At 46.7% G+C, this 27464-nt stretch overlaps 2 protein-coding genes across 3 annotated transcripts in view; both read left to right on the top strand.

Annotated features, from left to right (window-relative positions):
- Nucleotides 1-6647: 6647 nt before the first annotated feature.
- Gip (gastric inhibitory polypeptide) overlaps nucleotides 6648-27464 on the top strand; it is a 44326-nt gene continuing 23509 nt past the window's right edge. Inside the window, exons 1-6 of one of the 2 annotated variants that reach the window (XM_087910059.1) lie at nucleotides 6648-6748; nucleotides 7362-7550; nucleotides 11123-11269; nucleotides 11839-11928; nucleotides 14512-14658; nucleotides 15227-15316. In XM_087910059.1, coding sequence (XP_087766185.1) covers nucleotides 7465-7550; nucleotides 11123-11269; nucleotides 11839-11928; nucleotides 14512-14658; nucleotides 15227-15316 — 560 coding nt within the window. In that variant the 5' untranslated portion in view covers nucleotides 6648-6748; nucleotides 7362-7464. The remainder of the gene's footprint in view (nucleotides 6749-7361; nucleotides 7551-11122; nucleotides 11270-11838; nucleotides 11929-14511; nucleotides 14659-15226; nucleotides 15317-27464) is intronic. The other variant, XM_087910058.1, reaches the window with a different exon arrangement.
- The window catches only part of Snf8 (SNF8 subunit of ESCRT-II), a 44715-nt gene continuing 38671 nt past the window's right edge, over nucleotides 21421-27464 (top strand). Inside the window, exons 1-2 of the mRNA XM_087910061.1 lie at nucleotides 21421-21867; nucleotides 25010-25148. Coding sequence (XP_087766187.1) covers nucleotides 25010-25148 — 139 coding nt within the window. The 5' untranslated portion in view covers nucleotides 21421-21867. The remainder of the gene's footprint in view (nucleotides 21868-25009; nucleotides 25149-27464) is intronic.

The raw sequence follows: 27464 nt of genomic DNA, 5'->3' as shown, positions 1-27464 counted from the left end.
TTTTCTTAAAGATTTATTTATTTATTAGGCATATATACAGCATTCTACCTGCATGCACACCTGCAGGCCAGAAGAGGGCACCAGATCTTATTACAGATGGTTGTGAGCCATCAGATGTTGGGAATTGAACTCAGAACCTCTGGAAGAGCAGCCAGTGCTCTTAACCACTAAACCATCTGTCCAGGTCTCCTCTATTTTTTTGAGGCTGTCTCACTTTGCAATCCTGCCTGCAACTTTCACTATATAAACTAGGCTAACCAGAAAGTCACAGAGTTCTGTCTGCCCCTGTCTCCTGAGGCTTAAAGGCATCCATCTTTATTCCTGATATTATTGACTTTTTTTGATTTGTTTTGGTTTCCTTGAGATTATGGTTTCTCTGTGTAGCTCTGACTGTCCTGGAACTTACTCTGTCAACCCGAGTAGCCTTGAACTCAGAGGTCCACCTGCCCCTGCCTCCCAAGGCTAGAATCAAAGGTGTGCACAACCACACCCAGCTAAAATATTTTATTTGTTGGGGTGAGTGAAGCTCTGAGGACAACTTTTGGAAATGTTATGTGGGTCCTAGTGTTTGAACTCAGGCCATCAGCTTGCCTGCTCCCAGTGGGTGCTTGTTCCTGTTATTGTTGTTCATTTAAAACTATGAGAATAATAAGGGGAGTGCTGGGTTCCCAGCTGAGTGCTGAACCAGTGGCTCGGAGGGCAGAAGTTCAGACCGCAGCCTGGCACGGCGGTGCACACCTTTATTCTTTCACCCCAGCACTCGTGAGGTAGATGCAGGAGGGGATCTGTGACCCCAGCCTGTTCTCCATAGCCAGTTTCAGGCTAGTCAGAGCTACAGAATGGGACCCTATCAAAAATATAAAAGAATAAATAAAAATAAAATAAAAATTTACAATTGGAAAAGCTTCAACGTAGTGGGAGGGAATGAGAGAGGCAGGTGGAGTAGAAGTGTGATCAAAAATATATATGTATGAAACTGTCAAAGAACGAATTAAAATTGTTGTTTGGTTCTGGTTTTTCAAGACAGGGTTTCTCTGAGAAGTGTTCTGATGTTACCCTCTCAATCACAGGAAAGATTTTCTGTGCTGTGTCATTAGTGAATGATCCATGATCTGCTGTAGGCCTTTTCCTTCCCTTTTTTTTTTTTTTTGAGACAGGGTTTCTCTGTGTAGCTTTGGAGCCTGTCCTGGAACTCACTCTGTAGACCAAGTTAGCCTCAAACTCACAGAGATCTGCTTGCCCCTTCCTCCTGAGTAGTGGGATTAAAGGTTTACCACCACCGCTCGGCTTCCTTTCCCTTTCTATATAAGGGGAGTCAACTCTTGTCATAAATTCCTGAGTGCCACAGCACTACCTAGAAGACAGCATTTTTACACTTGATTCCCATCCTCTTGGTTTCCTGCCGCCTGTTCCCTGAGCCTTTAGTGTCGGGGGTGGGGGATAGAGGGCTAGTGGTACAGATGTCCCGTTTAGGATTGGCCACTCCACCGTCAGTTATTCTCAGGAGTGTCTGCATTACCACAGCCCAATGCAAAAGGAAGCTCCTCTCTCTGACCAATGTTCAGAGCACCTTTGGGTACCAACAAAATTTTAAGATTTACTCTTGATTATTTGGAAGTGTGTGTGTGTGTGTGTGTGTGTGTGTGTGTGTGTGTGTTTATAGCTGCTTCCCAAAGCCAGAAGCATTGGATTTCCTGGAGCTGGAGTTCCAGGCAGCTGCGAGAACCCCGACATCTGTGCCAGAAATTGAATTCCAGTCTATCTTCTGCAGGAGAGCAGAGCACACTCCAACGTCTGAACCAACTGTCTAGCCCTTACTGTGTGTGTGTGTGTGTGCGCGCGCGCGTGCACACATGCAGTGGGTCAGATACCCACAGAAATCAAAAGAGGTTTTCAGATCACCTAGAGCTAGAGTTACAGGCAGTATGTGAGCTACTGGGCAGTGAATTTTGTTGTTGTGTGGTTATTTTTGGGTTCTTTTTCCTTTGTTTTTGAGAGAATATCTCACATAGTTCAGGTTTAGTCTCAAACCCAGTACCTAGCTGAGAATGACCTTGAACTTCTGCTCTTCTGGCCTCTGCCTCCCAAGGGCTAGGATTACAGGTGTGTGCCACCAAACACAGTTTATGTATTGCTGGAGATCAAATATGGGAGGCCAGGCAGTTGCGGTACAAGCCTTTAATGGCAGAACTAGGGAGACAGTGGTGGTGGTTCTCTGAGTTCAAGGCCAGCCTGGTCTACAGAACAAGTTTCTGGACAGCCAGGACTACAAAGAGAAACCCTGTTTCAAAAAAAACCAATAAACAAACAAACAAAAGTTCAAATGCTGCACTTCATTCACCCTTGACAAGCAGGTTATCAATTGAGCTACCTGCTCAGCCCCCAAGCTGGAGGACCTTAGCTGGTTCCTTACACTAGCTGGGCAGGGAAGGCTGTAGGTAGTCTATGTTTTTTCTGAAGAGCCATCTGGAAAGGACTATTTTCATCTAAGTGAGCTGGACAGTGGGACGGGGAAGCATGTTAGTGATTTTGCTGGGGCTCCTTGTGGGAATCAGGAGAACCAGAGGATGCATCAGCAGGCATTGTGTCACCTCTGGTCCCCTGATCTGCAGGAGGTGGATGAGGGATCAGAAAGGCATGTGGGTTTCCTGTGTCAGCCAGGGGATCTGGAGACAGGAGAACCCAAAGCAGAGTCTAAGGCCTGGAAGGCCTGCTCAGTCAGAAGGCCAATGATGCAGGCTGGACCAGGAATGTCTGTGGCGTCTGTATGGGGAGGGGGTGGTGAGTCACCGCTTGGGGCTGGAAGAACCAGCAAACACCCTGGGTGAAAACTCTGCTGTTGTTGAGACAATGTTTAATGCTGTAGTCCAGGCTAGCCTGGAACTCACTTTATATCTAGACTAGCCTCAAACTTGGAATTCTCCTGCCTCAGCCTTCCAAGTGCAAACGCTACAGACAGGACTCACCACACCAGCTTCTCTCGACTCATCTTCAAGAGCTGATTTTTCAGGCGGGGTTCCCTCCCGTGACATATCTTACATCCTCTCTACGCTAGGGGTGAGTTGAGGTGACCTCTTGACTCACGTTGTCTGTGTCCTTTGACCCTGCACATCCTGAATTTTCTGCAGTGAAATAGGCAGAAGGGGACTATGCTTCCTCCTGAACTCCTCCCAGCTGAAACCACACAAGACTGAACGCCAGGGCGCTACTCCCTGTAGACTGGCATGCTGGGCAGCCACGTGGCTTGGATTTATGGACCTATTTTGCTCAAGTCCTGCAAGCCTGTGCTGAGGGCACCAAGTGTGCCTTGTGTGCTTAGCATTTGCAAAGGCCTGGCTTTGACCTTCAGCACCACAATTAAAAGGGAAAACAATTCTATCAGGCCTTTCCAATCTCCAGAAACTTTCCAGGATTGGCTTCTCCACTTTCCTGTCTCCTAAGGCGCCCTTTGGGGACCTGTGGGTATCTCTGTTCTCCACCTGCCCTCTCCTCTTTGCTATTTGTTAGTCCTGGGAAGAAGAGAAACTTCTAGACTCCAGCCCACCACTTGTCCTTCCCAGAGCCCAGGACACATCATCTTTGATTCGTTCGTTTGTGGACAAAGGGAAACTTTTAATGATGGTACAAGCCTACAAAGTGCCAAGTCCACAGCACTTTGGAGACTGAGGCAGGAGGACCACATATTTGAAGCCATCCTGAGCCACAAAACAAGACACTATCCCCAAAACCAAACAAGCTAGATGTAGTGGTTTATTCCTGTAATTCAGCAAGGAGGAGGCTGAGGCTAGAGGATTTTTGTAGATTAGAGGCAACTAGCCTGGGCTATATAGTCGGTTTCAGGACAGCCTAGGCTACAGGGTACAGTCCTTTCTCAAAGAAGCAAACAAAAAACAACAACAACAACAAAACAGGAAAACGGGGTGTAGTAGTGTGTACCTGTAATCCAACTCTTGGGTAATAGCCGCAAGAGAATCAGAAAGCCAAAACCATTCTCAGCCAGACAGTGAGTTAGTTAGTCTGAGGCCACGCTGGGCTAACTGAGACCCCCCTCAGCCCTGTCTTCAACTAACAAATTGGACATAGGGACACACCCCTGTATTGCCAGTGCAAGAAAGGTTGAGACAGGAGAATTAACATAAGTTTGAGGCCAACCTGAACAACAGTAACAACCAAGAAATCAAGGGAAAGCTGGGAGACATGGCTGCACAGGCTGGCAGAAAGGGAGCTAAGGCGCAGTCTCAGAACACCTTGACAGAGGACCCAGGGCTCTCGTGGTCTTGGAGACTGACCGCAGGGCTTTCCTTCACTTTGCTTTGGCGCCAGATTCTAGGGCCCAGACGATGATGTCTACATTTTTTGGATACCCTCCCCCTTGAGACAAGAGTACAAAGGCTTTGATGCAAACCCCCACAAGCCCATTAGCTATGTTGCTGAGCAGGATACAAGATCTCAAGCAGCCCCTGCCTCCACTCTGGAAGCTAAATCTGCCCTGACATCTTATCACAGCCTGTTGGTAGCTGGGAGATGCCATGCAGAACTTGCTCCCAGGGAAGAAGCTTGTCTAGAGGAGGGGTGATGGCTGAGTAGGCAGGTGAGGTTTCCAGGAGGCAGAAGGAGCAGTCTTTCCAGTCCAGCGACCTCTCATCCCACAGGGGCACTTAACTCCCTACTGGATCTTCCACAGAGGCCACCAGAGTAACAAAGTGACCTAGATTAGGCCCTGGAGCCATAGGCAGGACAGGAGTTTGCTAGGTTAAGGGTTCCAAGAGCCAGGATAATTGAAGACGGAAGGGCCCAAGAAAAAGGACTTCAGGGACTGTCAAAATTAAGCCTGAGCCCTATGGCCAGAGCCAGGTTCTAAGTCCTTGTGGAAAGGCAAAGGAAGGTTTCAAGAGTTTTTCGACTGAGGGGGAGACAGCCCTGAACGTCAAGAAACTTCAGTATCCTGAGAGGACGTGGTCCTGTTGTCTGGGCTCCTCCTAGTCAGCCTTCAGACTGACAAAAGCTAGAAGGCCTGAATCAGAGCTCAGGAGGATGAAATGACCACAGAGAGCCCCGTGGATGCAGAGGATGACAGGCTTTGGCCTTTGAGAAGGGGCTCAGGTTTAAAACATTTTTCTTTTCAAGACAGGGCTTCTCTGTGTAACTCTGACTATCCCGGAACTCACTCTCTAGACCAGGCTGGCCTGGCAGAGAAACATGCACCTGCTTCTGCCTCTTGAGTGCTGGGATCAAAGGTGTGTGCCACCACACCTGGCCTTTCAAAAACTTTTAAACTTTTTTGTTTGTTTTGTTGTATGAGACAGGGTCTTTCTGTGTAGTTCTGGCTGTCTTGGAATTAGCTCTGTAGACTAGGCTGGCCTCAAACTCACAGAGATCTGCCTTCTTCTGCGTCCGGAGAGCTGGGATTAGAGGTGTGGGCCACCACTGCCCGGCAGAACAAGTAAGTGCTCTTGTCTGCTATCCAGCTCCTGAATATTTCTCTTCATTGGTGGATTAAAGCTGAGTTAGGGTCTTGTTATGCATCATTACTGTCTTCAGACCTGCACTGGCCTCTTGCTTGTGCCTTCCAAATGCCAAGATTACCAATGTGCACTGCTATGCCTGACCTTTTAATTAATTAATTAGCTAATTAATTAATATATTTATTAATGTTTTTGAGACAGGGTTTCTCTCTGTAGCTCTGGCCATCCTGGAACTTGCTCTGTAGATCAGGTTGGCCTTGAACTCACTTGGGATTAGTGGTATGCACCACTACTACCCAGGCCTTTTTCAATTTTTAAAATGGTTTTATTGTATAGTCCAGTCTGGCCCCAAATTCTCAGCAGCTTCCTTTCCTCAGCCTCCTGAGTACAGGCATGCTCCTAATAGATTGGTTCATCAAAATTACAGGACACTAGGGATGTAACAGCTAGGAGCCTGCTTGCCTAGTATGGACGAAGCCCTGGCAGCATGCTTGCCTAATAGCATTGATGAAGTCTGAGCAATGGACAATCTTAGTGCATACGAGGTAGAGGGAAGAAGATCAGGGTTCAAGGACAACATCAGCTACACATCAAATGAGACCAACCTAGGCTACATGTCTAAAGCAACCCTTTGGGGAGGGAGTTAGAACTTTCTGGAGCCTCCAACATATTCCTATGTTACACTGCCCCAAGTAGGAAACCATGTGGCCATAAACTCCAAGTTCACCAGAATCATTAGGAATTCCCAAGACGTCTGCCTCTGGTAGCCTTATCTCCACAGAGTCGCCATTCCCAGTTAATGTCCGTATCTGGGATTCAGACCACCATGGTCCCTCCTGTTACCCCAGAAGTCTCCGATGACTTTGTGGGGCTGCCTGTTCCCTTACAGAGCGCTGCCTCAGTTGACGCTCACCAAGGTGACCCTTTCCACCCACAGCACCCAACAGGAAGGAGGGCAGAGAACAGTGGGCCCTGTGCCCAGGAAAAAAGAGGGGAGGGAAAATGGGGTGTTAAGTCACTCTGCCCACCAGGCAGGCTCCAGATAGGGCTGGAGATACCCAAATGTTAATCACCCATTAGCACAGCCCAGGTGGAAAAGGAAGCTTCATTAGGTTACAATAGGCTTGAGTACCCGAGATAAGAGGCTTCCAGGCTAATCAGTGCCTCTGTGGTGCCTGGATATAAAGAGGCCAAGACAGGGTCTTGAAGCAGAATCCTACAAGCCAACAGATAGAAGGAAGGGACCTTATCCTGCCCTGTGGAAAAGCTGGAAGAGCAGTCGGGTAAGAGAGAGGCTGGGATAGTGATGGGCTGGCCTGTGAGGAAGTGGGTCTACTGACTCTTTACCCTGTTTCCTTGTCTGTACGGGAATCTAGAAGATAGTTCAAAGGGATTCCTAAGAAGACCAGGTCTCTCAGCCTTGGGCTAGCTCTGGCCTTCAGGGATCTGGGGGAAAGTTTCTTCCTGCCTGCTATTTCTGCAGAAGATTGAAAAGGGTGGAGACCACAGAAGAGGCTCAGCTCAACCTTTAGGAAGAACTGCTGAGCCACCTTAGTCAAGCCCAAGAGGGTGTGTGTGTGTGTGTGTGTGTTCAGGATGATTCTCTGTGTGGTTTTCATCTCGGGGAGGGATATGATGGCTGAATAACAGCTTAGTTGGAAGCAGGGAGGTGGGCTGCTGCGAACTTTGTTAGGGCTTTAGGGGGATAATCTTGCTAAATCCTATCCCTGTGATGTCTGGTAATGAGCCAAGAAGGGAGTTCCCACCTCCTAGGCCTTTGCTACTTTCTTCCCAGTCCATCCTTCAGAGTCCACAAAGCAGGACCAGCTCTGGGCAAGGCTCCATGTCCCTTCCAATCACTTCGTGTAACCCACTGTGGTTCCTGCCCCACCCCAGCTCTTAGCATTCACCCAAGTCCCAGCATCAAGGAGCCTCCTGGATCCCCCCTGATTGCAGAATTGGCCGGTTTTCCTTCAGCTCAGACGCACAACCTAGGAAGATGGTGACAATGACGACCTGCCCTCTGCTGCTGGTGCTGCTCTTCCTGGCGACCGGGCTGGGAGAAAAAGAAGAACTTCAATTCAGGTAGGAGTGAGAGGTGTGGAGGTGGGGGCTGGAATATAAACTGTCTTGGGGTGGGGGTGGTGAAAAAGAGAGGGACTCCAGGCTGAGCGGAGGGAGTGGAGAGAGTGGAGAGAGAGCCAGTCTGCAGCCTGAGCATGCAATGAAAACAGAACAGAGAGTTATGTATGAAGTGTTCCTGTGGAAGTGAGAAAGACTGTGCTTTGCCAGGTCTGAGGAAGGCCCTTTGGTGGCAGAGAGTCTGCAGTGTAGGGTCTCCCTTGGGAGAGCTGGCCACTTTGATGCATGCATACATTCACTAGATCTCACAGGAGCTTCCTGGGCACCAGACGTAGGGCAGATAATTGTGAACCAAGGTCCACTGATGGCTCCTGCCTCAGTGAGTACATGGACCAAGACAGACACAGACATGGACCACATAACCATGCTCCAGAGGACCAAAGCCAAGGCAGACAGTGTAGTTCTGAGTCTGGCAGCTTGCTCCTGTAACTCTAGCCCTTGGCAGGCAGAGACAGGGGGATTGAAAGTTTGAAGCTAGCCTGGGCTACATAAGAAGACGAGAGTCTAGAGTGAGAGAAAGAGAAGAGGAGAAGGAGGAGGAGGAAAACAGAGAAAGAGGAGGAAGAGAAGCTGAGGTTGAGTATAGCCAGGGCTCTGACTGTGTTTGGGGACCAAGGCAGAGACTTGTCAAAGCAGTACCGTTTTTTCTCGGATGAAGGACAATCCATGTACCGTATGAAGTTAGCACATGGAAAGTATGAGGGAAAGCTGGCAGAAATACTCAAGAGACCTTGAGTTTGTTAAGAACAAAGACTCAGACCGGACAGTAATGGTCCAAACCTTTAAACCCAGCACTCAGCAAGCAGAGGCAGGCAAATCTCTGAGTTCGAGGGCAACTGGTCTACAGTGAGTTCCAAAACAGCCAGGGCTACACAGAGAAACCCTGTCTCATAAAACAAAACAAAAATAAAAAACCAACAAAAACAGCTACAACGAAAGAAAAATCACTGACAACAATGGTAGCACCTGTCTTTAGTTACTGTGCTCTGGAGGCAGAGGCATACTGTGAGTTCCAGTCAGGGTTACTAATGAGACCCTGTCTCAAAGAGAGAACAGAGACTCAAGAAGTCAGTGTGGCACTGCCTACATCCCAGGACAAGTGAGAGGGCACAGCAAGATCAGGAGTTCACGGGGAACTTCAGCATCAGAGTGAGTTTGAGGCAAGCTGGGATACTAGAGACCATGACAAGCAAATCATAAACAAAACAACAGCAACAACAAAAATCTCAGAGGGTTGTGGCTGGGGAACACTCCCCAGTCTTAACTAGCATGCATGAGACCCATAGGTACTACCCCTAGACCTGAAACAACAAACCAGGGCCCCTCCCAGAAACCTGGATTCAAATGAACTAGGTGAATCCCGGATCTGTCATTTATACTGTGTGGCACCAAAGTGGTGGTCAGGGGACATCTCTCTCCTACCACCTTTTTGTGCCTTTTGGGAACTGAACTCAGGGGGTCAGGCTTGTGTCCAGGTAAGTGACTCATTTACAATATAGGGACACAGAAAATAGTAAAACTATTGGTGGTGGATCAAGACAGGGTTTCTCTGTGTAGCCCTGGCTGTCCTAGTCCTTGAACTCACTCTGTAGACCAGGCTGGTCTTGATCTTAGAGATCCGCCCGCCTCTGCCTCCCTAATACTGTGATTAAAGTTATGCCCCACCACCCACCACGCTAATAGTGGTAAAACTTATTTTCATCTCTATTTCTGTGCATTGGTGTTTCATCTGCATGTTTATCTGTGTGAGCTGTGGGGCACACTGGAACCGGAGTTACAGACAGTTGACACCACCGCCTGGCAAGGTCCTGGGTTTGATTCCACCACCACATAAAAGGAGAGGGGATGGCTGGAGAGATGCTCCGTGGTTAAGAGAACTGGTTGTTCTTCCAGAGGACCAGGGCTCAGTTCCCAGCACCCTAATGACAAGTCAGTCTAACTCTAGTTCCCAAGGATCTGATGCCCTCTCACTGACATCCATGCTGGCAAAACACTAATGTGTGGGGATGGAGAGATGGCTCAGTGGTTAGGAGCACTTGTTGCTCTTCCAGATGTCCTGAATTCAATTCCCAGCAACCACATGGTGGCTCACAGCCATCTATATTGAGATCTGGTACTGTCTTCTGGTCTGCAGGCATATATGGAAGGAATCCTATCTATATAATAAGTAAATAAATCTTTTTTTTATTTTTTTATTAATTTATTATGCATTTAATATCTGCCTACATGTGTGCCTGCAGGCCAGAGAGGGCACCAGATTTCATTACAGATGGTTGTGAGCCACCATATGGTTGCTGGAAATTGAACTCAAGACCTTTGGATGAGCAGGCAATGCTCTTAACCACTGAGCCATCTCTCCAGCCCCCTAAGTAAATAAATCTTGAAAGAAAAAAACACTAGTGTGCATAAAATAAAAGTAAATTTTAAAAATGATTAAAATAAATATGACTCACACCTTTCATCCCAGCACTAGGAAAGCAAAGGCAGGTGGATCTCCGTTGAGTTTGAGGCCAGCCTGCTCTACAAAGTGAGTTCTCGGTCAGCTAGGACTGTTTAACAGAGAAACCCTGTCTTGAAAAACAATAAAACATCCAAATACAAAACAAAAAAGGAGCAGCGATACAAACAGTATGTCTCATAGGGATGTGATGGAATAGTTTATTGTTATAATTTTTTTTTTTTGCTTTTTCTATCATATAGGTGAAGCGGGTTGAACTCAGGTTGTCAGGATTGATAGCAAAACCCCTTTATTTGCCAAATAATCTGACCAGTCCCTGAGTTCACTACTATGATTATTATTTTAATAATTTGCTTATTTTTTTATGTTTCTTGGTGTTTTGGCTGCATGTATGTGTGAGAGTGTCAGATCTTGAAGCTACAGACTTGTGGGTGCTGGGAATTGAACCTGGGTCCTCTGGTAGAGCAGGTGGTCCTCTTAACCACTGAGCCATCACTTCCACACCTGTTTTTACTTTTTTTTTTTTTTGGTGTTTTTGAGACAGGGTTTCTCTGTAGCTTTGGGGCCTGTCCTGGAGATAGCTCCTGTAGACCAGGCTGAACTCAAATTCACACAGATCCACCTGCCTCTGCCTCTGAGTGCTGGGATTAAAGGCATGCATCTCCACCGGCCTCTTTATTCATATTATTGCTATTTTTTTGAGACTATGTCTTTCTCTGTAGCTCTAACTGTCCTGGAACGCACTGTGTAGACCAGGCTGGCCTTGAACTCACAGAGCTCGGTCTTCCTCTGCCTCCTGAGTGCTGACAACTATTCTTATTATTTCATTCTTACTATTATTGAGATGATCTCCAGGTACACAGTATAGACTGGCCTTGAACTTGCAGTGATCCTCCTGCCTCTGCCTTCAAGTACTAGGATTACAGGCATGCACTCTCAGGGCCAGTTGAGTTCCCTTTGTTACTCTGAACCAAAGGACTTAATCAAGCAATGTGATGTCCCGTCCCCAACCTTTGTCCCTTCCCTGGGATCCTGGTTTCTATCTCTCGCCTCTCAGATCCCAAGCTAAATCTGGTAGTCTCCGGCCTCGAGGCCCGAGGTATGCAGAGGGGACTTTAATCAGCGATTACAGCATCCTCATGGACAAGATCCGCCAACATGAGTTTGTGAACTGGCTGCTGGCCCAGAAGGGGAAGAAGAGCGAGTAAGTAACTCCCTGCACCCCTCCTGTCCCCACACCAAACTCTGCTATGTTCACACCGCCTCCTAGGAGACCATACAGGCCGTGAGGAGCACAACCCCACAGACACCTTTTAGTCAGTGAGGAGGAGCTAGTGGCCGCGTCCTGAGACTCTGAGCGGGCAACAGAGCAGTCTGGTGCAGATGAGGTGTTCTCCTGTCCTTTATTTCTAAGGGGAGGAGCCAGAGAAGAGTGTAGAAGCCCCAGCGGAACCCCAGAGGTCTGGAGATGAAGGCAGGAAGAGCTGGGTTGCCTGTTGGCTTCAGACTCTGTAAATAAATCACCATTGTGCTTCTCCCAACCCACGCCAAATCTTCCTGTGCTGCCGTTTCCTCAGCCTGGTGGATTCTGAGGAGCCATCTGTCATGGAGGTCACTGAACACAAGCAGTGGTCAGAGGTGGGGGGTTAGGATGTGGAGGAAGAGGCACTGTTGCTGTTACTGTTGAGGTATCAAAGATGTGAGTGTCCCTGGGTGGAGACTTCCAAGTGTTCCCCTTGTGGGCTCACTCCCAAATCGTCTTCCTACCACCAGCTGGAAACACAACATCACCCAGAGAGAGGCCCGGGCCTTGGATCAGGCAGGACAATCTGAGAGAAATGAAGAGACAGAGGGACAACAGAGGTGAGTCCACCATGAGGAATAGGGGGAACAGCTTCCAGCCCATTGGCTTCAATGCTCCCTGTAACAGGTCTTTTCTTTGAACCACCAACCAACTCCCAAATTGTGACATGAGACTTGATTTAGTTAGGAATCCTCGGCCTTAGCTTATGCTTGTACCATTAGCTCTTTAAGTTTACTGTTTCTCTTCATCTACATTTTGCTTTGAGGCTTTTTTCCTTTTCCTAACCTGTGTCTCTTTGCCTGTCAGCTTCTGTTGGCTGACTGGTTGACTGGCTGACTGGCCCTGGGTGCCTCCTTTTCTTTCTCCGTTGTCCTCTTCTTCCTCTTCTCCAGAGCCTAGATTCCTTTTACAAGTTCTCTGTGCCCTACAGTTCCTGCTTTCCTTCTACTGACAATCTATTGTATTGTTGTTGTTGTTGTTTTATTTTGCTTTTTGTTAACGATTTATTTATTATGTATACAGTGTTCTGCCTGCAGGCCAGAAGATGGTACCAGGTCTCATTAAAGATGGTTGTAAGCCACCATGTGGTTGCTGGGTATTAAATGCAGTACCTCTGGGAGAGCAGCCAGGGCTCTTTATTTTCTCTGAGTCATCTCTCCATCCTCTGGTCGTCAGCTTTTTATTAGACCAATCAGGTGTCTTAGACAGGCAAGGTGAAACAGCAAAATGCCTTTACATAATTAAACAAGTGCCTCATACACAAACGTAACACACTTTAACATGGTTAAGTAATCCACAGCAGCGCCCTCTCTCAGCCTGCAGAGTAGGGCAGGGACTCCCCCATATGAACCTTCTTAAGCAATGTGGTGGTGGTGCATGCCTTTAATCCCAGCACTTGTGGGGCAGAGGCAGGTGAATCTCTTTGAGTTTGAGACCAGCCTGGTCTATAAGAGCTAGTTCAAAGGACAGGCACCAAAGCTACAGAGATACCCTATCTTTAAAAAACAAACAAACAAACAAACAAAAAAACAAAAAAACCAAAATAAAACAAACAAAAGAACCCCCTTTTCTAGGCTCAAAAGAGTGAAGCCCTGGAGGGCTTTCTAAAATCTGTGACTGAATGATATACATGGATTCATTGTAGCGAGGGGAGCAGGGAATGAGGGACCATAGAGTTGGCTTCTCCTTGCCAAGTCTCAGGAAGGCAGTTTGGAAGACCAGGGCATTCTCCCAAGGCCATACCGCTAAAGGCAGCCTCCCATTCTGGGAAGAAGTGATGAATGGATGTTCAGGGAAGGTCTCTCTGGCTTCACTGGGATGCAGTCTGCGATGCTTTTAGAGGTGGGTGGATAAGATATGTCACTGCAAAGCTTTAATCCCCAATACTGTGATTAAAGTTGTGCCCCACCACCCACCAGGCTAAGAGTGGTAAAAACTTTTTTCCATCTCTATTTCTGTGCATTGGTGTTTCGTCTGCATGTTTATCTGTGTGAGCTGTGGGGCACACTGGAACCGGAGTTACAGACAGTTGACACCACCGCCTGGCAAGGTCCTGGGTTTGATTCCACCACCACATAAAAGGAGAGGGGAGGGCTGGAGAGATCATCTGTGGATAAGAGAATTGGTTGTTCTTCCAGAGGACCAGGGCTCAGTTCCCAGCACCCTCATGACAAGTCAGTCTAACTCCAGTTCCCGGGATCTGATGCCCTCACACAGACATTCATGCAGGCAAAACAGTAATGTGCAGGGCTGGAGAGATGGCTTAGTGGTTAAGAACACTGGCTGCTCTTCCAGAGGTCCTGAGTTCAATTCCCAGCAACCACATGGTGGCTCACAACCATCTATAATGAGATCTTGTGCCATCTTCTGGCCTGCATGCACACATGGAAGGAATTCTGTATACATAATAAATAAATAAATCTACAAAGAATAAAAACACTAATGTACATACAATAAAAGTAAATTTTAAAAACGATTAAAATAAAGGTGGCGTACACCTTTATTCCTAGCACAAGAAAGGCAGATGCAGGTGGATCTGTGTGAATTTGAGTCTAGCCTGGTCTACAAGAGGTATCTCCGGGACAGGCTCTAAAACTACAGAGAAACCCTGTCTCAGAAAAAAAGACAGTAAAAACCAGGTGTGGAAGTGATGGCTCAGTGGTTAAGAGGACCACCTGCTCTACCAGAGGACCCAGGTTCAATTCCTAGCACCCACGTGTCAGCTAATAACTGTCTGAATTACAAGATCTGACACTCTCACATTATTCATATTATTGTTATTCTTTTGAGACTTGGTCTTTCTCTGTAGTCTAACTGTCCTAGACCTCACTGTGTAGACCAGGCTGGCCTTGAACTCACAGAGCTCGGTCTTCCTCTGCCTCCTGAGTGCTGACAACTATTCTTATTATTTCATTCTTACTATTATTGAGATGATCTCCAGGTACACAGTATAGACTGGCCTTGAACTTGCAGTGATCCTCCTGCCTCTGCCTTCAAGTACTAGGATTACAGGCATGCACTCTCAGGGCCAGTTGAGTTCCCTTTGTTACTCTGAACCAAAGGACTTAATCAAGCAATGTGATGTCCCGTCCCCAACCTTTGTCCCTTCCCTGGGATCCTGGTTTCTATCTCTCGCCTCTCAGATCCCAAGCTAAATCTGGTAGTCTCCGGCCTCGAGGCCCGAGGTATGCAGAGGGGACTTTAATCAGCGATTACAGCATCCTCATGGACAAGATCCGCCAACATGAGTTTGTGAACTGGCTGCTGGCCCAGAAGGGGAAGAAGAGCGAGTAAGTAACTCCCTGCACCCCTCCTGTCCCCACACCAAACTCTGCTATGTTCACACCGCCTCCTAGGAGACCATACAGGCCGTGAGGAGCACAACCCCACAGACACCTTTTAGTCAGTGAGGAGGAGCTAGTGGCCGCGTCCTGAGACTCTGAGCGGGCAACAGAGCAGTCTGGTGCAGATGAGGTGTTCTCCTGTCCTTTATTTCTAAGGGGAGGAGCCAGAGAAGAGTGTAGAAGCCCCAGTGGAGCCCCAGAGGTTGAGAGATGAAGGCAGGAAGAGCTGGGTTGACTGTTGGCTTCAGACTCTGTAAATAAATCACCATTGTGCTTCTCCCAACCCACGCCAAATCTTCCTGTGCTGCCGTTTCCTCAGCCTGGTGGATTTTGAGGAGCCATCTGTCATGGAGGCCACTGAACACAAGCAGTGGTCAGAGGTGGGGGGTTAGGATGTGGAGGAAGAGGCACTGTTGCTGTTACTGTTGAGGTATCAAAGATGTCAGTGTCCCTGGGTGGGGACTTCCAGGTGTTCTTCCAGTCGACTCACTCCCAGTCGTCTTCCTACCACCAGCTGGAAACACAACATCACCCAGAGAGAAGTCCAGGCCTTGGATCAGGCAGGACAATCTGAGAGAAATGAGGAGACAGAGGGACAACAGAGGTGAGTCCACCATGAGGAGAGAGGGGAAACAGCTTCCAGCCCATTGGCTTCAATGCTCCCTGTAACAGGTCTTTTCTTTGAACCACCAACCATCTCCCAAATCGTGATGCGAGACTTGATTTAGTTAGGAATCCTCGGCCTTGGCTTATGCTTGTACCATTAGCTCTTAGCTGGCAAATGACTGACTGACTGGCGCTGGGTGCCTTCCATTCTCTCCCTCATTCTCTTCCTGCTGTTACCCAGAGCCTAGATTCCAGATTTCTTCTGCTTGTTCTCTGTGCTCCACAGTTCCTGCTATCCCTCTACTGACATGCTTTTTTTTGTTGTTGTTTTTTGTTAAGAATTTATTTATTATGTATACAGTGTTCTGCCTACAGGCCAGAAGATGGCACCAGGTCTCATTACAGATGGTGGTAAGCCACTATGTGGTTCCTGGGTATCAAATGCAGGACCTCTGTAACAGCAGCCAGGACTCTTAATTAACCTCTGAGTCATCTCTCCATCCTCTGGTGGTCAGCTTTTTATTAGACCAATCAGGTGTCTTAGACAGGCAAGGTGAAACAGCAAAATGCCTTTACATAATTAAACAAGTGCCTAATACACAAACGTAACACACTTTAACATGGTTAAGTAATCCACAGCAGCGCCCTCTCTCAGCCTGCAGAGTAGGGCAGGGACTCCCCCATATGAACCTTCTTAAGCAATGTGGTGGTGGTGCATGCCTTTAATCCCAGCACTCGTGAGATGGAGGCAGGTGGATCTCTTTGAGTTTGAGGCCAGCCTGGTCTACAAGAGCTAATTCAAAGGATAGACACCAAAGCTACAGACATACCCTATCTTTAAAGAACAAACAAAAAAAATCAAACAAGCAAACCAAAAGATCCCCCTTCGCTGAGTTCAAAAGAGTGAAGCCCTGGAGGATGCCAGGTCCCTCTGGGGTCACTGGGATGCTTTTAAAGGTGGGTGGATAATCTATGCATCTGCAGAAATGGGTTTTTTTTTCCCTTAATGACGACCCTATATTCTGTGGTGTGCACAACCAGATAGGGCGCAACACAGAAGAGGCTAGGGATCTGAGAGTGGAGATAGCCTAGAGGAAGCCAGCTGTGCTCGCTTCCTAGCAGGTGTTCACACACGCTTTTATCCCAACACTCCAGATGCAGAGGCAGCCCAATTTGGTTTATATACTAAGTTCTAGGCTGGTCAGGTCTCCAGAGTGATACTCTGTCCAAGAACAAACCATCCAGGCTTCTGCAATCTATCTCCTGCGCAGTTCCCTGCCCATGAACCCCAGTGATGAAGATGTGCTCAGGGGCTTGCTGATTCAAGAGCTGCTGGCCCGGATGGTGGACCAAATAGAGCTCGGCCGGCTCAGGTGGGGGACACGAGGGCTATGGGGGTGCTCTACCTCTGAGTCTTAACCCAGGTTCCTCCAGGGCGCCCTGTGTAACCTAGATTGGACTCAAACTCATGATCCTTGTGTCTCCTCAGCACTGGAATTATAGGTGTGTGGCACGACATGCACCGTTATCCTTAGACCTCATTCAGATCTTTGTCCAAACACACACCTGCAAAGTATCCATTCAGAACCTCAGCATATTGATTAACATCAGAGCTGTAATGGGGGTGGGTATCACACCCACCACCTAGCACTTGGCAGGAGGATCTCAAGAAGATTGTCTACAAGCCCCAGTCCAGTCTACACCAGTGAGTTCTAAATCAGCCAGGGCTATGTAGTGATAACGTACCTCCCCAGCCAAATTAAAGCTAAAACAACGAACTAGAACAAAAAGAAAACTGTAGCTGGGCCTGGTGGCCACAACTTTGACTCCCATAACTCGGGAGGTAGAAGCAGGAGGATGTCTTAGTTTGGGGCAAATCTGTCCTAAAGGCAAGTTCCGGGACAGCCAGTGCTGAAACACAGAGAAACCTTGTCTTAAAGACAAACAAACAAAAAAAGGTTATTTGCAGGTAGGAGTGGTTTATCTATGCCTGGGCACCAGGATAAATTGGCTGAGCTGACTCTTGGTAACCACCCCTTTCCTTGTCTCCTCTCTTCCAGGTCTGAGTGACTGACCTAGCCCAGAGCAGGACTGGACTCTGCCCTTTGCTTGCTCAGCTTCTGCTTCCGCCCTGGTCCAAAGTCCAAAGTCTCTGAGAGAAGCAAACCAATAAAGTCTTGAGCTAAAGTAAATCCTGGTGTCCAGTCTGAAAACTCATTTAAATGTCAGCTGAGCCCTCACTGGGCATGGCTGTGTGTATCCTGGGTGTGTCCATGCCTCCCGAGCAAAGCGACACATCCAGTCATGCCTCTGTGCATCCTGCAAGCGTACTGGAAAGTCAACGTAGACAGGAGGGATTCTGACAGAATCACTGTTTTAATCATGAAGCAGACAGACACAATGCAGCCCTTCATGCTAACCAAGCCTGATGTTCCAAGCCTGTCAAACCAGTGCTGCAAAGCAGAAGGCAGGAGCATCAGGAGCTCAAGGACAGACTTAGCTACTCGAGGCTGCCTTAATGTTTGAAAAGCAAGCAAACAAACAGAGAAAAGGCAGGCTCTTCCGTATATGGTCCTTCCAAGCAGCTGAGAAAAATCTGTAGTTCCACAGCCAGCAATCCTTTATCTTCAAACACACACACACACACACACACACACACACACACACCACACTACTTACCACAGAGCGTGCTGAGTCTCATGAATAAGTACAGAAAAGTCCTTTTATTTTTGTTTTTTCGTTTTGGTTGTTGAGAGTGGGTTTCTTTGTGTAGCTTTGATCCTGTTCTGGAACTTGATCTGTAGACCAGGCTGGGATTTAAAGGCATGCGCCATCACAACCCCAGCCAGAAAAGAACTTTCTAGGTGTAATGTGGTGAGAAAATGGCATTTAAACTGAGACTAGGGGACATGCCGGGGAATGAATGGGCTGGAGAGAGCGTTTAATGGTAAGAATGAGAGAACCAGGGTTCCATTCCCAAAACTCTCTTCCAGTGTCTCACATGGCCTATAACTCTTGGTCCAGGAGATCCAACATGTCCTCTGGCCTCAGAGGGTATGAACACTCACCAATGCATAGTTCCACACAGACACACATATATACTCATAAATTAAAAAAAAAAATAAGTCAATCAATGGAAAGGCAAGCAATGGGGAGAGTACACACAAGAGCTAGGTGGCAGTCAGGCCTCAGGCCTCAAAGAGATGGTGCAGGCCTGAAACACAGCTCTGGGGAGGATGAGGCGGGCCATTGCTGCCAGTCTGAGGCAACCTGGACTGCAGTGAGAGGATGATGTAGTGAGACCTTGTCTCGACAAAATACAATGTCGGCTGTGGCGGCCTGCTTCTTTAATCCCTGCAGTCTGGAGGCAGAAGCAGGCAGATCTCTTTGAGTTTGAAACCAGTCTGGCTTATATAGTGAGTTCAAGGGCAGCAAGGGCTACACAGTTGGACTTCATCTTAAAATAGAAATTTAGCTTGCAATGGTGGTGCATGCCTTTAATCCCAGCATTTGGAGGGCAGAAGCAGGCAGATCTCTGTGAGTTCAAGTCCGGCCTTGTCCACAACAGCGAGTTACAGAACACAAAGAAACACAAAGTAATCCTGTCTCAAAAAACCAAAATTATATATACTTTACAAATACAATTTGAATTTAATTATTTTGGGGGAGTGGTTGGAGGGTTAGTTCAGCGGTAATGAGTTGTACTGACTGTTCTTTCAAAAGAGTTGGGATTCCATTCACAGCATCCACAAGACAGTTCACAACTGTCTAGAATTCCAGCCCCAAGGGAGCTGATGCCCTCTTCTGGCATCTGAGAGCACTGACCACATACAGTATACATACATACAGGCAAAACATACATACATATAAAATTTTAAAACATTTAAGCTTTTAGATTTTTGAAATTATTATCATCGTCATCATTACTGTTTACTCGTTATTTTCCAAAACAGGGTTTCTCTCGGTAGCCTTTGTTGTTCTGGAACTTGATTTGGTCAGACCAGGCTGATCTTGAACTCAGAGATCTGCTTGCCTCTGCCTCCAAAATGCTGGGATTAAAAGGGCGCGCCACCATGTCTAGATGACTTCTAAATTTTTATGTATTTTTGGTGATTTTGTTTCTTCCCTTCTAAACTTCTGGAGCTTCTGAAGTCTGTACCATGCATTAAACTTTGTTGCTCTAGTAACATGTGTTCTTAACCAATGAGCCGTCTCTCCAGATCTAGAAAGGACTTTTTACATCGGCTATATTTTACTGATTCTTCATGATAGAACTTACCGTGGAAGGAGAAAACAGACATCACAAAGTTGTCTCTGACTTCCTCACATGCACTGTGGCATGCATGCCCACATACTACTACCACACACACAATAAAGAAGATGCACTGGAGAGATAGATCAGAAGTTAAGAGCACTGGCTGCTCTTCCTGAGGTCATGAGTTAAATTCTCAGGAACCACATGGTGGCTAACAACTGTCTATAATGGGGTATATTCCCTCCATAGTTAGAATGGCATTCTCTTCTGATGTGTAGACATGCCAGCAGAACACAGTATACACAGTATATAAACCTTTAAAAAAATAAAGTATAATAAAGATTTTAATATCTTTCTTTTTTGAGACAGGATTTCTCTGCAGTTTTGGTGCCTTTCCTGAAACCAGCTTTTGTAGACCAGGCTGGCCTCGAACTCACAGAGATTCACTTGCCTCTGCCTTCTGAGTGCTTGGAATAAAGGCATGCGCCACCACCTCCTGGTCAAGAATTCAATATCCTAGGGAGAAGTTTGGATCTACATTTGTGGGGTCTTGGATATCTGAAGGGAGCATCAAAGATTCAAAAAGAGTTACATACTTTTTTCTCCCTTTGTATAATGTTCTTCCTACAAGCCAGGCAATGTAAGACACTCTAGCTTTTAATCACAGTGATCTCATCTAAAGCTTCACCAGCTCTTTAACCTAGTAGCAGGTGTTAACGGTGCATGACACTGCCTGTGAGAGGCAGACAAAAAGTCCATGCAGGAAGCCCGTCTGCCACAGGACAGAAAACTTTCTGACTTAATGAAGTTTACCTGTTGGATTTTTTGGCAGAGATTTTGAGTTGGATTAAGAATGTACAGCTAAACTGGGCAGTGGAACACATCTTTAATCCCAGTACTTGGGAGACAAAGGCAGGTAGCTCTCTGATTCTATCCAGGATTGCCAGGGCTATTAAACAGATAAACCTTGTCTTGAGAAAACAAAAACACCAACAAAAAGAATTGACAGTTAACAGCCCAGCATGGTGGCAAACACCTTTAAGCCCAGCATTTAGGAGGCAACAAGAACCTGTGAGTTTCAGGGCAGCCTGGTCTACATAGTGAGTTCCAGTCAGCCAGCACTATGTAAAGACTCTGTCTCAACAAACAAACCAAACCCATAACACCAAAACGAATTCACAGCTAATAATTTGAATTTGAGTCAGAGAGCTGGACTCATGGTTAAGTCCTAGTCTATGCGGAAGATAGCAATTTAAGGCAGATTCCCATATCTCTTGTGAAAAACAATACCAGCTCACAAACTTGAGATTTTTGAGAAATTACAAAACAAAGCAAGTTGGGTATTGCAAGGCACAAAACTTTCAGAGTGCTGCCGCTTCTTCTAAGAATGTTTTATTATTGGCTTTTGTTCAAGGTGGCACCCTCAGGTGTGCGTGATGGCACATGCATTTAATCCCAACATTCGAAGGTAGGGACAGGAGATCTCTGTAAAATCAAAGCCAGCTTGGCTTACAATGTAGGTCCAGCCCAGTCAAGGATATATAGTGAGATCCTGTCCGGAAAAAAATGGCTCCTTCCATGGTCAACACAAGACTTGGTGATGTCCCAGAAGCATGTGTTGCTTTCGTTGGAGCCCCAGAACAGCAGGCACCCACATTCGTGGATGCATAGAGAAATACAACACAGACTAGTGTTCGCGTTTTCGACGTCGTCTGTGCTTCGTGCAACGTGGCCCCAGCAAAATGAGAGGGGTCCACACACCCCGCGCAAGACTCGAGGCAGGAAGTGGACGCGCGACTTCCGGCGCTCGCGGATGACGCAAGGCACCGGGCTTCCGCGTTGGGAGCCGGCAGTGGAATCTGGGACGCCGAGAGCTGGTGTCCCGGCTGCGGGGCGACCCGCCGGCCCGGGGTGGGGATGCACCGGCGCGGGGTGGGAGTGGCGCCATAGCCAAGAAGAAACTCGCCGAGGTGAGCGGGAAGGAGGGCGGGCCACAGACTACTCAGCCCGCGAGACACCCACTTCTCCCGGGGCGGAGTTCTCTTCCCCTAAACCGCCTCCGAATAGTTTATAGAAGACAGGCTTCTCCGGAGCTCCGGAATGAGTGCCCTGGAGTGTCAGGAAGCCGCCGATTAAATCATTATTTAAGACAGATCCTTACCCTTTCATACTAAACCTGTGGCAGCACAACGGGAGCCTTGGCACTCACTGTCTGAACCCATGCCGGTCCTTTTGTCTGACAGGCCAAGTACAAGGAGCGAGGGACCGTCTTGGCTGAGGACCAGCTGGCCCAGGTGAGTGATTGTCAGGTTCCAGGCAGAAAGGGAGATCGAACAACACTGCTCAGCATAGGTTTGATGGTATAGATTGTCTAGACTGAACTAAAAATTGGGTGTCACGGAAATCCAGATTTCGTTTTAGGGAGACTCACTAATAATAGCTAATTTTTTTTTTTTGTGATTAGAGTTGTGTATTTTCCCCGTTTTCCCTTTTATTTTACTTGATTTTTGCCTTTTTGGTATTTTACTGTTCAAGATGGGTTCTCACCTTGCTGTCCAGTCTGAGCCCTCAGTTTGTGGTTGGTTCCCCAGTCTCAGTCTCCTGAGTAGCGTAAGCTACCCACCTGTCCCAGACCTCTGTTTTCTTTACATATGTGGTTTGTCATGTTCAAGCCTTATTACAATTCCGTGTCAACCTACATTTAGAAAACAAAAAATCAGTGGGCTGGAGATGTGGCTCAGAGTTAGAGGGTTTGCCTAACATGCACAAACACTTGAGTGCCATTCTCAGCACAACAAAAATAGAAACACATTTTCTTTAAAAATCAGAATAACTTCTCCCTAAGAATGCTGATATTGATTTGCAAATAACATTGCAGTGGACTTGCATTGCAGTAGGAAAACGTAAACAAGTTGGGTCCATGAAGCGTGTCTAAAGAAGTTGAGATAGAGTTTTCTAAATCATACTATTACATGAACTATTTTAAATGATAATATTTAGTCACAATGATTAATAATCGTGTTCTTCAAGGTTAAACAGTCTGTTAAGCAGGTGCCTTTTTTTGAAATTTTGCACTTTTTTTTTTTGAGACAGTATCTCTATCTAGTCCTGGCAGTCCCAGAACTCACTCTATAGAACAGGCTGGCCTTGAACTTACAGAGATCTGCCTGCCTCTGCCTCCCAAGTGCTGGGATTAAAGTCGCTATTCCTGGCCCTTTCTTTCCTTTATTTTTTATTTTTTTGAGCTAGAGTCTCCCTGTGTATCAATGGTGTGGAACTAGCAGAACTAGCTGTGTTGACCAGGCTGACTTTGAACTAAACAGAGATCCACCTGCCTCATTCACCCCACTGCTGGGACTCAAGTACAGATTATTTTGGTGCTCTGTGTCAGACCCAGGGCCTAGGATGTGCTGAGCATGTGTGCCATCACTGAGCTGTTCCTCAGTTCACAGGTTTTATTAAATATCTCACAGTACTGAGAATATGCCTGACCTGCTGAACCCGAGGAGAGTGGATGAGTGACAGGTGCAGGGTCCTTCTCTAGAATACCCCTTTTGTGTGTACACTCAGAGTGCACTTGGGTATCGTGACTCATGAAGCGGAGGAGATGGCTCAGCCTTAAATGCGCCCTTGATTTAATGAAAAATAGACATAACACGTCATTTTTTGTTTTTGTTTTTCAATACAGGGTTTCTCTGTACCCTTTGGAGCCGGTCCTGGAACTAGCTCTTGTATACCTGACTGGCCTCGAACTCACAGAGATCTGTCTACCTCTGCCTCTTGAGTGCTGGGACTACCACCGCCCGACCATTTTAAGTTTTTAAAAAGACTGATTGTTGTGTCTATGTGTGACCATGCTCGCATGCATACATGCAGGTGCCTGCAGAAGCCTGAAGCATGTCAGGTCCTGCAGGGTGTTTTTGCCATTTGGGAGGCAGAGGTAAGTGAATCTCTGTGAGTTCGAGGGCAGCCTGGTCTACAGAGAGAGTTCTCAGACAGCCAGGGCTGCACAGGGAAACCCTGTCTCGTAAACCGAGTGCTCACTGCTCTTGCCGAGGACCGGCCCACATGGCAGCTCCCAAGTGCTGGGAATTCCAGTTCCAGGGCATCCAAAACCTTATTATTCAGGCATTTGTCACATGTGGTACACATATATAGACTCAAACATGCACACATAAAATAAATAAATATTAGAAGATAAATAAATAAGACTGGGAGGTAGTGGTTCATGCCTTTAATCCCAGCAGAGATGGGGGTCTCTGTGTATTCGAGACCATCTTGGTCTAAAGAGCAAGTTCCAGCACAGTCTCCAGAGGTCCACAGAGAAACCCAGTCTTGAAAAATCAAAACCAAAAAAATAAATAAAATAAAAAAGTTCTTATTTCTAGGGAAGATGGCACATGAGCATTACCTGAGAGAGATTATTAAGAGAACACAGAGATTTGTAGTAATTTTCTATGAAATATGAGAAGATGTTGGACCAGGAGTGATTTCTCTCAGTAGCCTAAAAGATATCATTTTTAATTAGGAAAAGAGAGAGGTTATGCAGCTCAAATAAAGATCATACAATCCCCGAAGGCTTATCCTTGGCTTTGGGCTGCAGCATGCTCCACCATAGCAATTCTTTATCTGGAGGTACAAGATTTAAAGGGTCAGTAACCAATACAATCCCAATTCTTAGTCTTTATTCTTCCTGCCCAGCCTTTCTTCTAGGGGCTAACCATTTCTGTTTGCAGGAGCATCCTATTCTTTCATTCTTAAGAAAAAAAAAAAAAGATTATTAGATGTACCTTCAGTTGAATGAATTTCTCCAGGAAGAAGAGAAAAAACACATTAGACATGCATGTTACTTCTCAGGACAGGGCCACATGAAAACAAATACAGATTTTAGAGTGGAGGAGACAATATCATCTCCTTTCTGCCTGCAGCACAGCTGTGCAAAGCATCGGTAGGGAGAGCACAGAGCGGAACAGCACTGCACGTGCCCACAATCTCAGGACCTGGCGAGTACAGGCAGGAGGATCATCTTCCAATCTCTTCCAGTGAGCTCCAACCCAAATGGGCTCCATGAGACCTTGTCTCAGGAATAGAGAAAGCACGTAATAAATAGTGTAGTGATGGATCTGAAGGAAACTGCTTCCTTTTTTGGTTGCATTTATTTGTGTGTAGTATATGGGCTCTGCCACATTACATGTGAGATGGTCAGGGAGCAATTGAAATGTACAGGAACTGATTCTCTCCTTCCACCATGTATGGACCAGGGATGAAATTCAGATTGTCAGGCTTCATAGCAAGTACCTTTACCGCCTGAGCCATCTCACCAGTCAGACACTGGTTATTTTAAACTTTTCTCTACCACCAGGCTGGGGACTTATCTTTAGCCTTGATTACACTTGCATTGCTCTGATCTTCCCCCACCCTTGCTTTTCTTAACAGATGTCAAAACAGTTGGACATATTTAAGACCAACCTAGAAGAATTTGCCAGCAAACACAAGCAAGAGATCCGCAAGAACCCTGAATTTCGAGTCCAATTCCAAGATATGTGTGCTACCATTGGGGTGGATCCTCTGGCCTGTAAGGGACTGTCTGTGGGGCCTGGTGTTCCTGTAAGACCCTTAAGGGAGAGAAGCTCCCATGTTGACCTCACTTCTGTGTGCCTCTCTAGATGCGCCAGCAAGGAAATACAGAGGATGTGTGTTTAGGGTGCTTTTAGGAGGATGGTGTGTGCCCTTCTGATGTGCAAGGCTGTAGTCTGTGTGTATCAGCTTTCCTTGGACAATTTGTAGTGCACCTTTTCTCTTTTCCTGACTTTCCTCTTATTAGAAAGAGGAAAGTATTTTAAAGATGTATTTTATTATGCTGAGGTACGTGTGCGTGGGTCTGATGTGCACGTGAGTACAGATGCCCTCTGGAGCCAGAGACGTCAGAACCCTTTGGAGCTGGAGTTAGAGGCTGTTGTTGTAAGCTGTCTGACTTGGGTGCTGGGAATTGAACTTGAGTCCTCTGGAAGAGTAAGAAATGCTCTTATCTGGTGTGTTATCTCCAGCCCCACAAAGAGAAGATTTTTTCTCACTCTTGACTAGGCTGGCCTCCAACTCAGAGCTCTGTTCACCTCTGCCTCTGTAGTCCTGTCCTGGGATTAAAGGTGTATGCCAAAATACCTGGCTTTTATTATTTGCTATTTATTTATTTAGTGTGTATGTGGTTTTTAGACATTGGGTTTCTCTGTGTAACAGTCCTGACTGTTCTAGAACTCACTCTGTAGACCAGACTGGCCTCAAACTTACTGACATCTGTCTACCTCTGCCTTCTGAGTGCTGGGATTAAAGGCGTGCACCACCCACTGCCTGGCTGCAAGTCCTCTTAATTGCTGAGGTGTCTCCAGTGGCATGTGCCCCCACCCACTTATTCCCTTTTGAAAATTTTATTATGTAGCTGTGCTGGCCTGGAATTCACTGTGTAGCGTAGGCTGGCCTTGTAGCCTACGCTGGCCTTGAACTCAGCATCTCATATAGACTAGGTTGGCTTCAAACTAGCTATATCATGCAGCTTTTAAATGCTGAATTACAGTTGTGTGCTACTATAGCTCTCTCGAATGCATTTTCAGTTCACAGTGAGGGGGTTTTACTAGGACATAATCAGGAGCTTCTGTAGGGGGGTGCAGGTCAAAAGACAACTTTGGCTGTTATTTCTCAGGGCCTGGAAATCACATAGTAGCTAGGCTAACTAGCAAATGAGTCTCAGGAATGTGCTTGTCTGCTTAGCCTTTGGGTCACAGGCACATTCTACATGCCTGGCTTTTTTAACATGGGCTCTAGGATCAAACTCAAGTCCTCACTTTACCAACTGAGTTATTCTGCTCCTCTCCCATTCCCACTTTGAGACAGGAGCTCATGTAGCCCAGGCTGGGCTCAAACTTGCTGTGAACCTCTTGGTCCTCCTGCCTCCTGCTTCAGAACGCTGGGCCTTCAGGTGTGCACTCTGCATGGATGTCCCTGGCCTAGAAGCTCTTCAGTAGTAAGCAAGGCAGGACTTAGGGTTAGGAAGGAAGACTTCGCACAGGCTAGAAGCTTTAATCTAGTGTTAAAATAAGGGATAAAAATGAATAATACAGCTTTTATTTTTAATTATTGTTTTCAGCTGGAAAATGGTTTTAGTCTGAGATGTTGGGCGTTGGTGACTTTTATTGAGCCGGGTGTCCAGATTATTGAAGTGTGCCTGGCCCTAAAACATCGGAATGGAGGTAAGGGTGGTTGGGTCTTGTGGACTGGGCTCTTCTGATTTTCTTTTCTAAAATCCAGTAGCCTGAAGGCCTGCAAGGTCTTGAGACATCTCTTAGGTGTTTCATGTTATTCAATCTCTGGCTGGTCTACACAGCCAAGGTTAAATAATAGGAGGTAGGAGTTTGGCCCTGCCGTTTGTGTACTCTGGTCTGGGCCATGACGATCTCACTGTGACTGCAGGTAGACCTGTAGGCCCGACCTGCCTTTCTGAAGTCTGTACACATCATCCTTGAGGTGATGCCTGCTAAGCCTTTGAGTTACCAGATAACCTTAAAATGAGTCATCGATGATCAGTGAGCTGACTCAGCATGCAGTATGTTTGCTGCGCAAGCCTGATTTCATGAATTCAATCCCCGCATTCATAAACGAGGAAGAAGCAAACTGAGTCCACAGCATTGCTTTCTGACCTCCGTACGCACATCATAGCATGACTTCACATATATCCTGCAAATAATAATGAATATATCCTGCAAATAATAATGACACACAGTATAGTAAATAAAAATTTTAAAAAAAACTTTAAAAATCTTGCTGCCATATAAGTGACACATCTGTAATTTCATTAGAAAAGTCTCAGGAAGAATCATGAATTGGAGGCCATCCTGGG

This window comes from Myodes glareolus, chromosome 9, assembly GCF_982192425.1.
Source record: "Myodes glareolus chromosome 9, mMyoGla1.1, whole genome shotgun sequence".
In the NCBI taxonomy this organism is placed as follows: domain Eukaryota; kingdom Metazoa; phylum Chordata; class Mammalia; order Rodentia; family Cricetidae; genus Myodes; species Myodes glareolus.
Note: the sequence above shows the minus strand (reverse complement) of the source record. Positions and strands in the feature narration are given on the sequence as shown.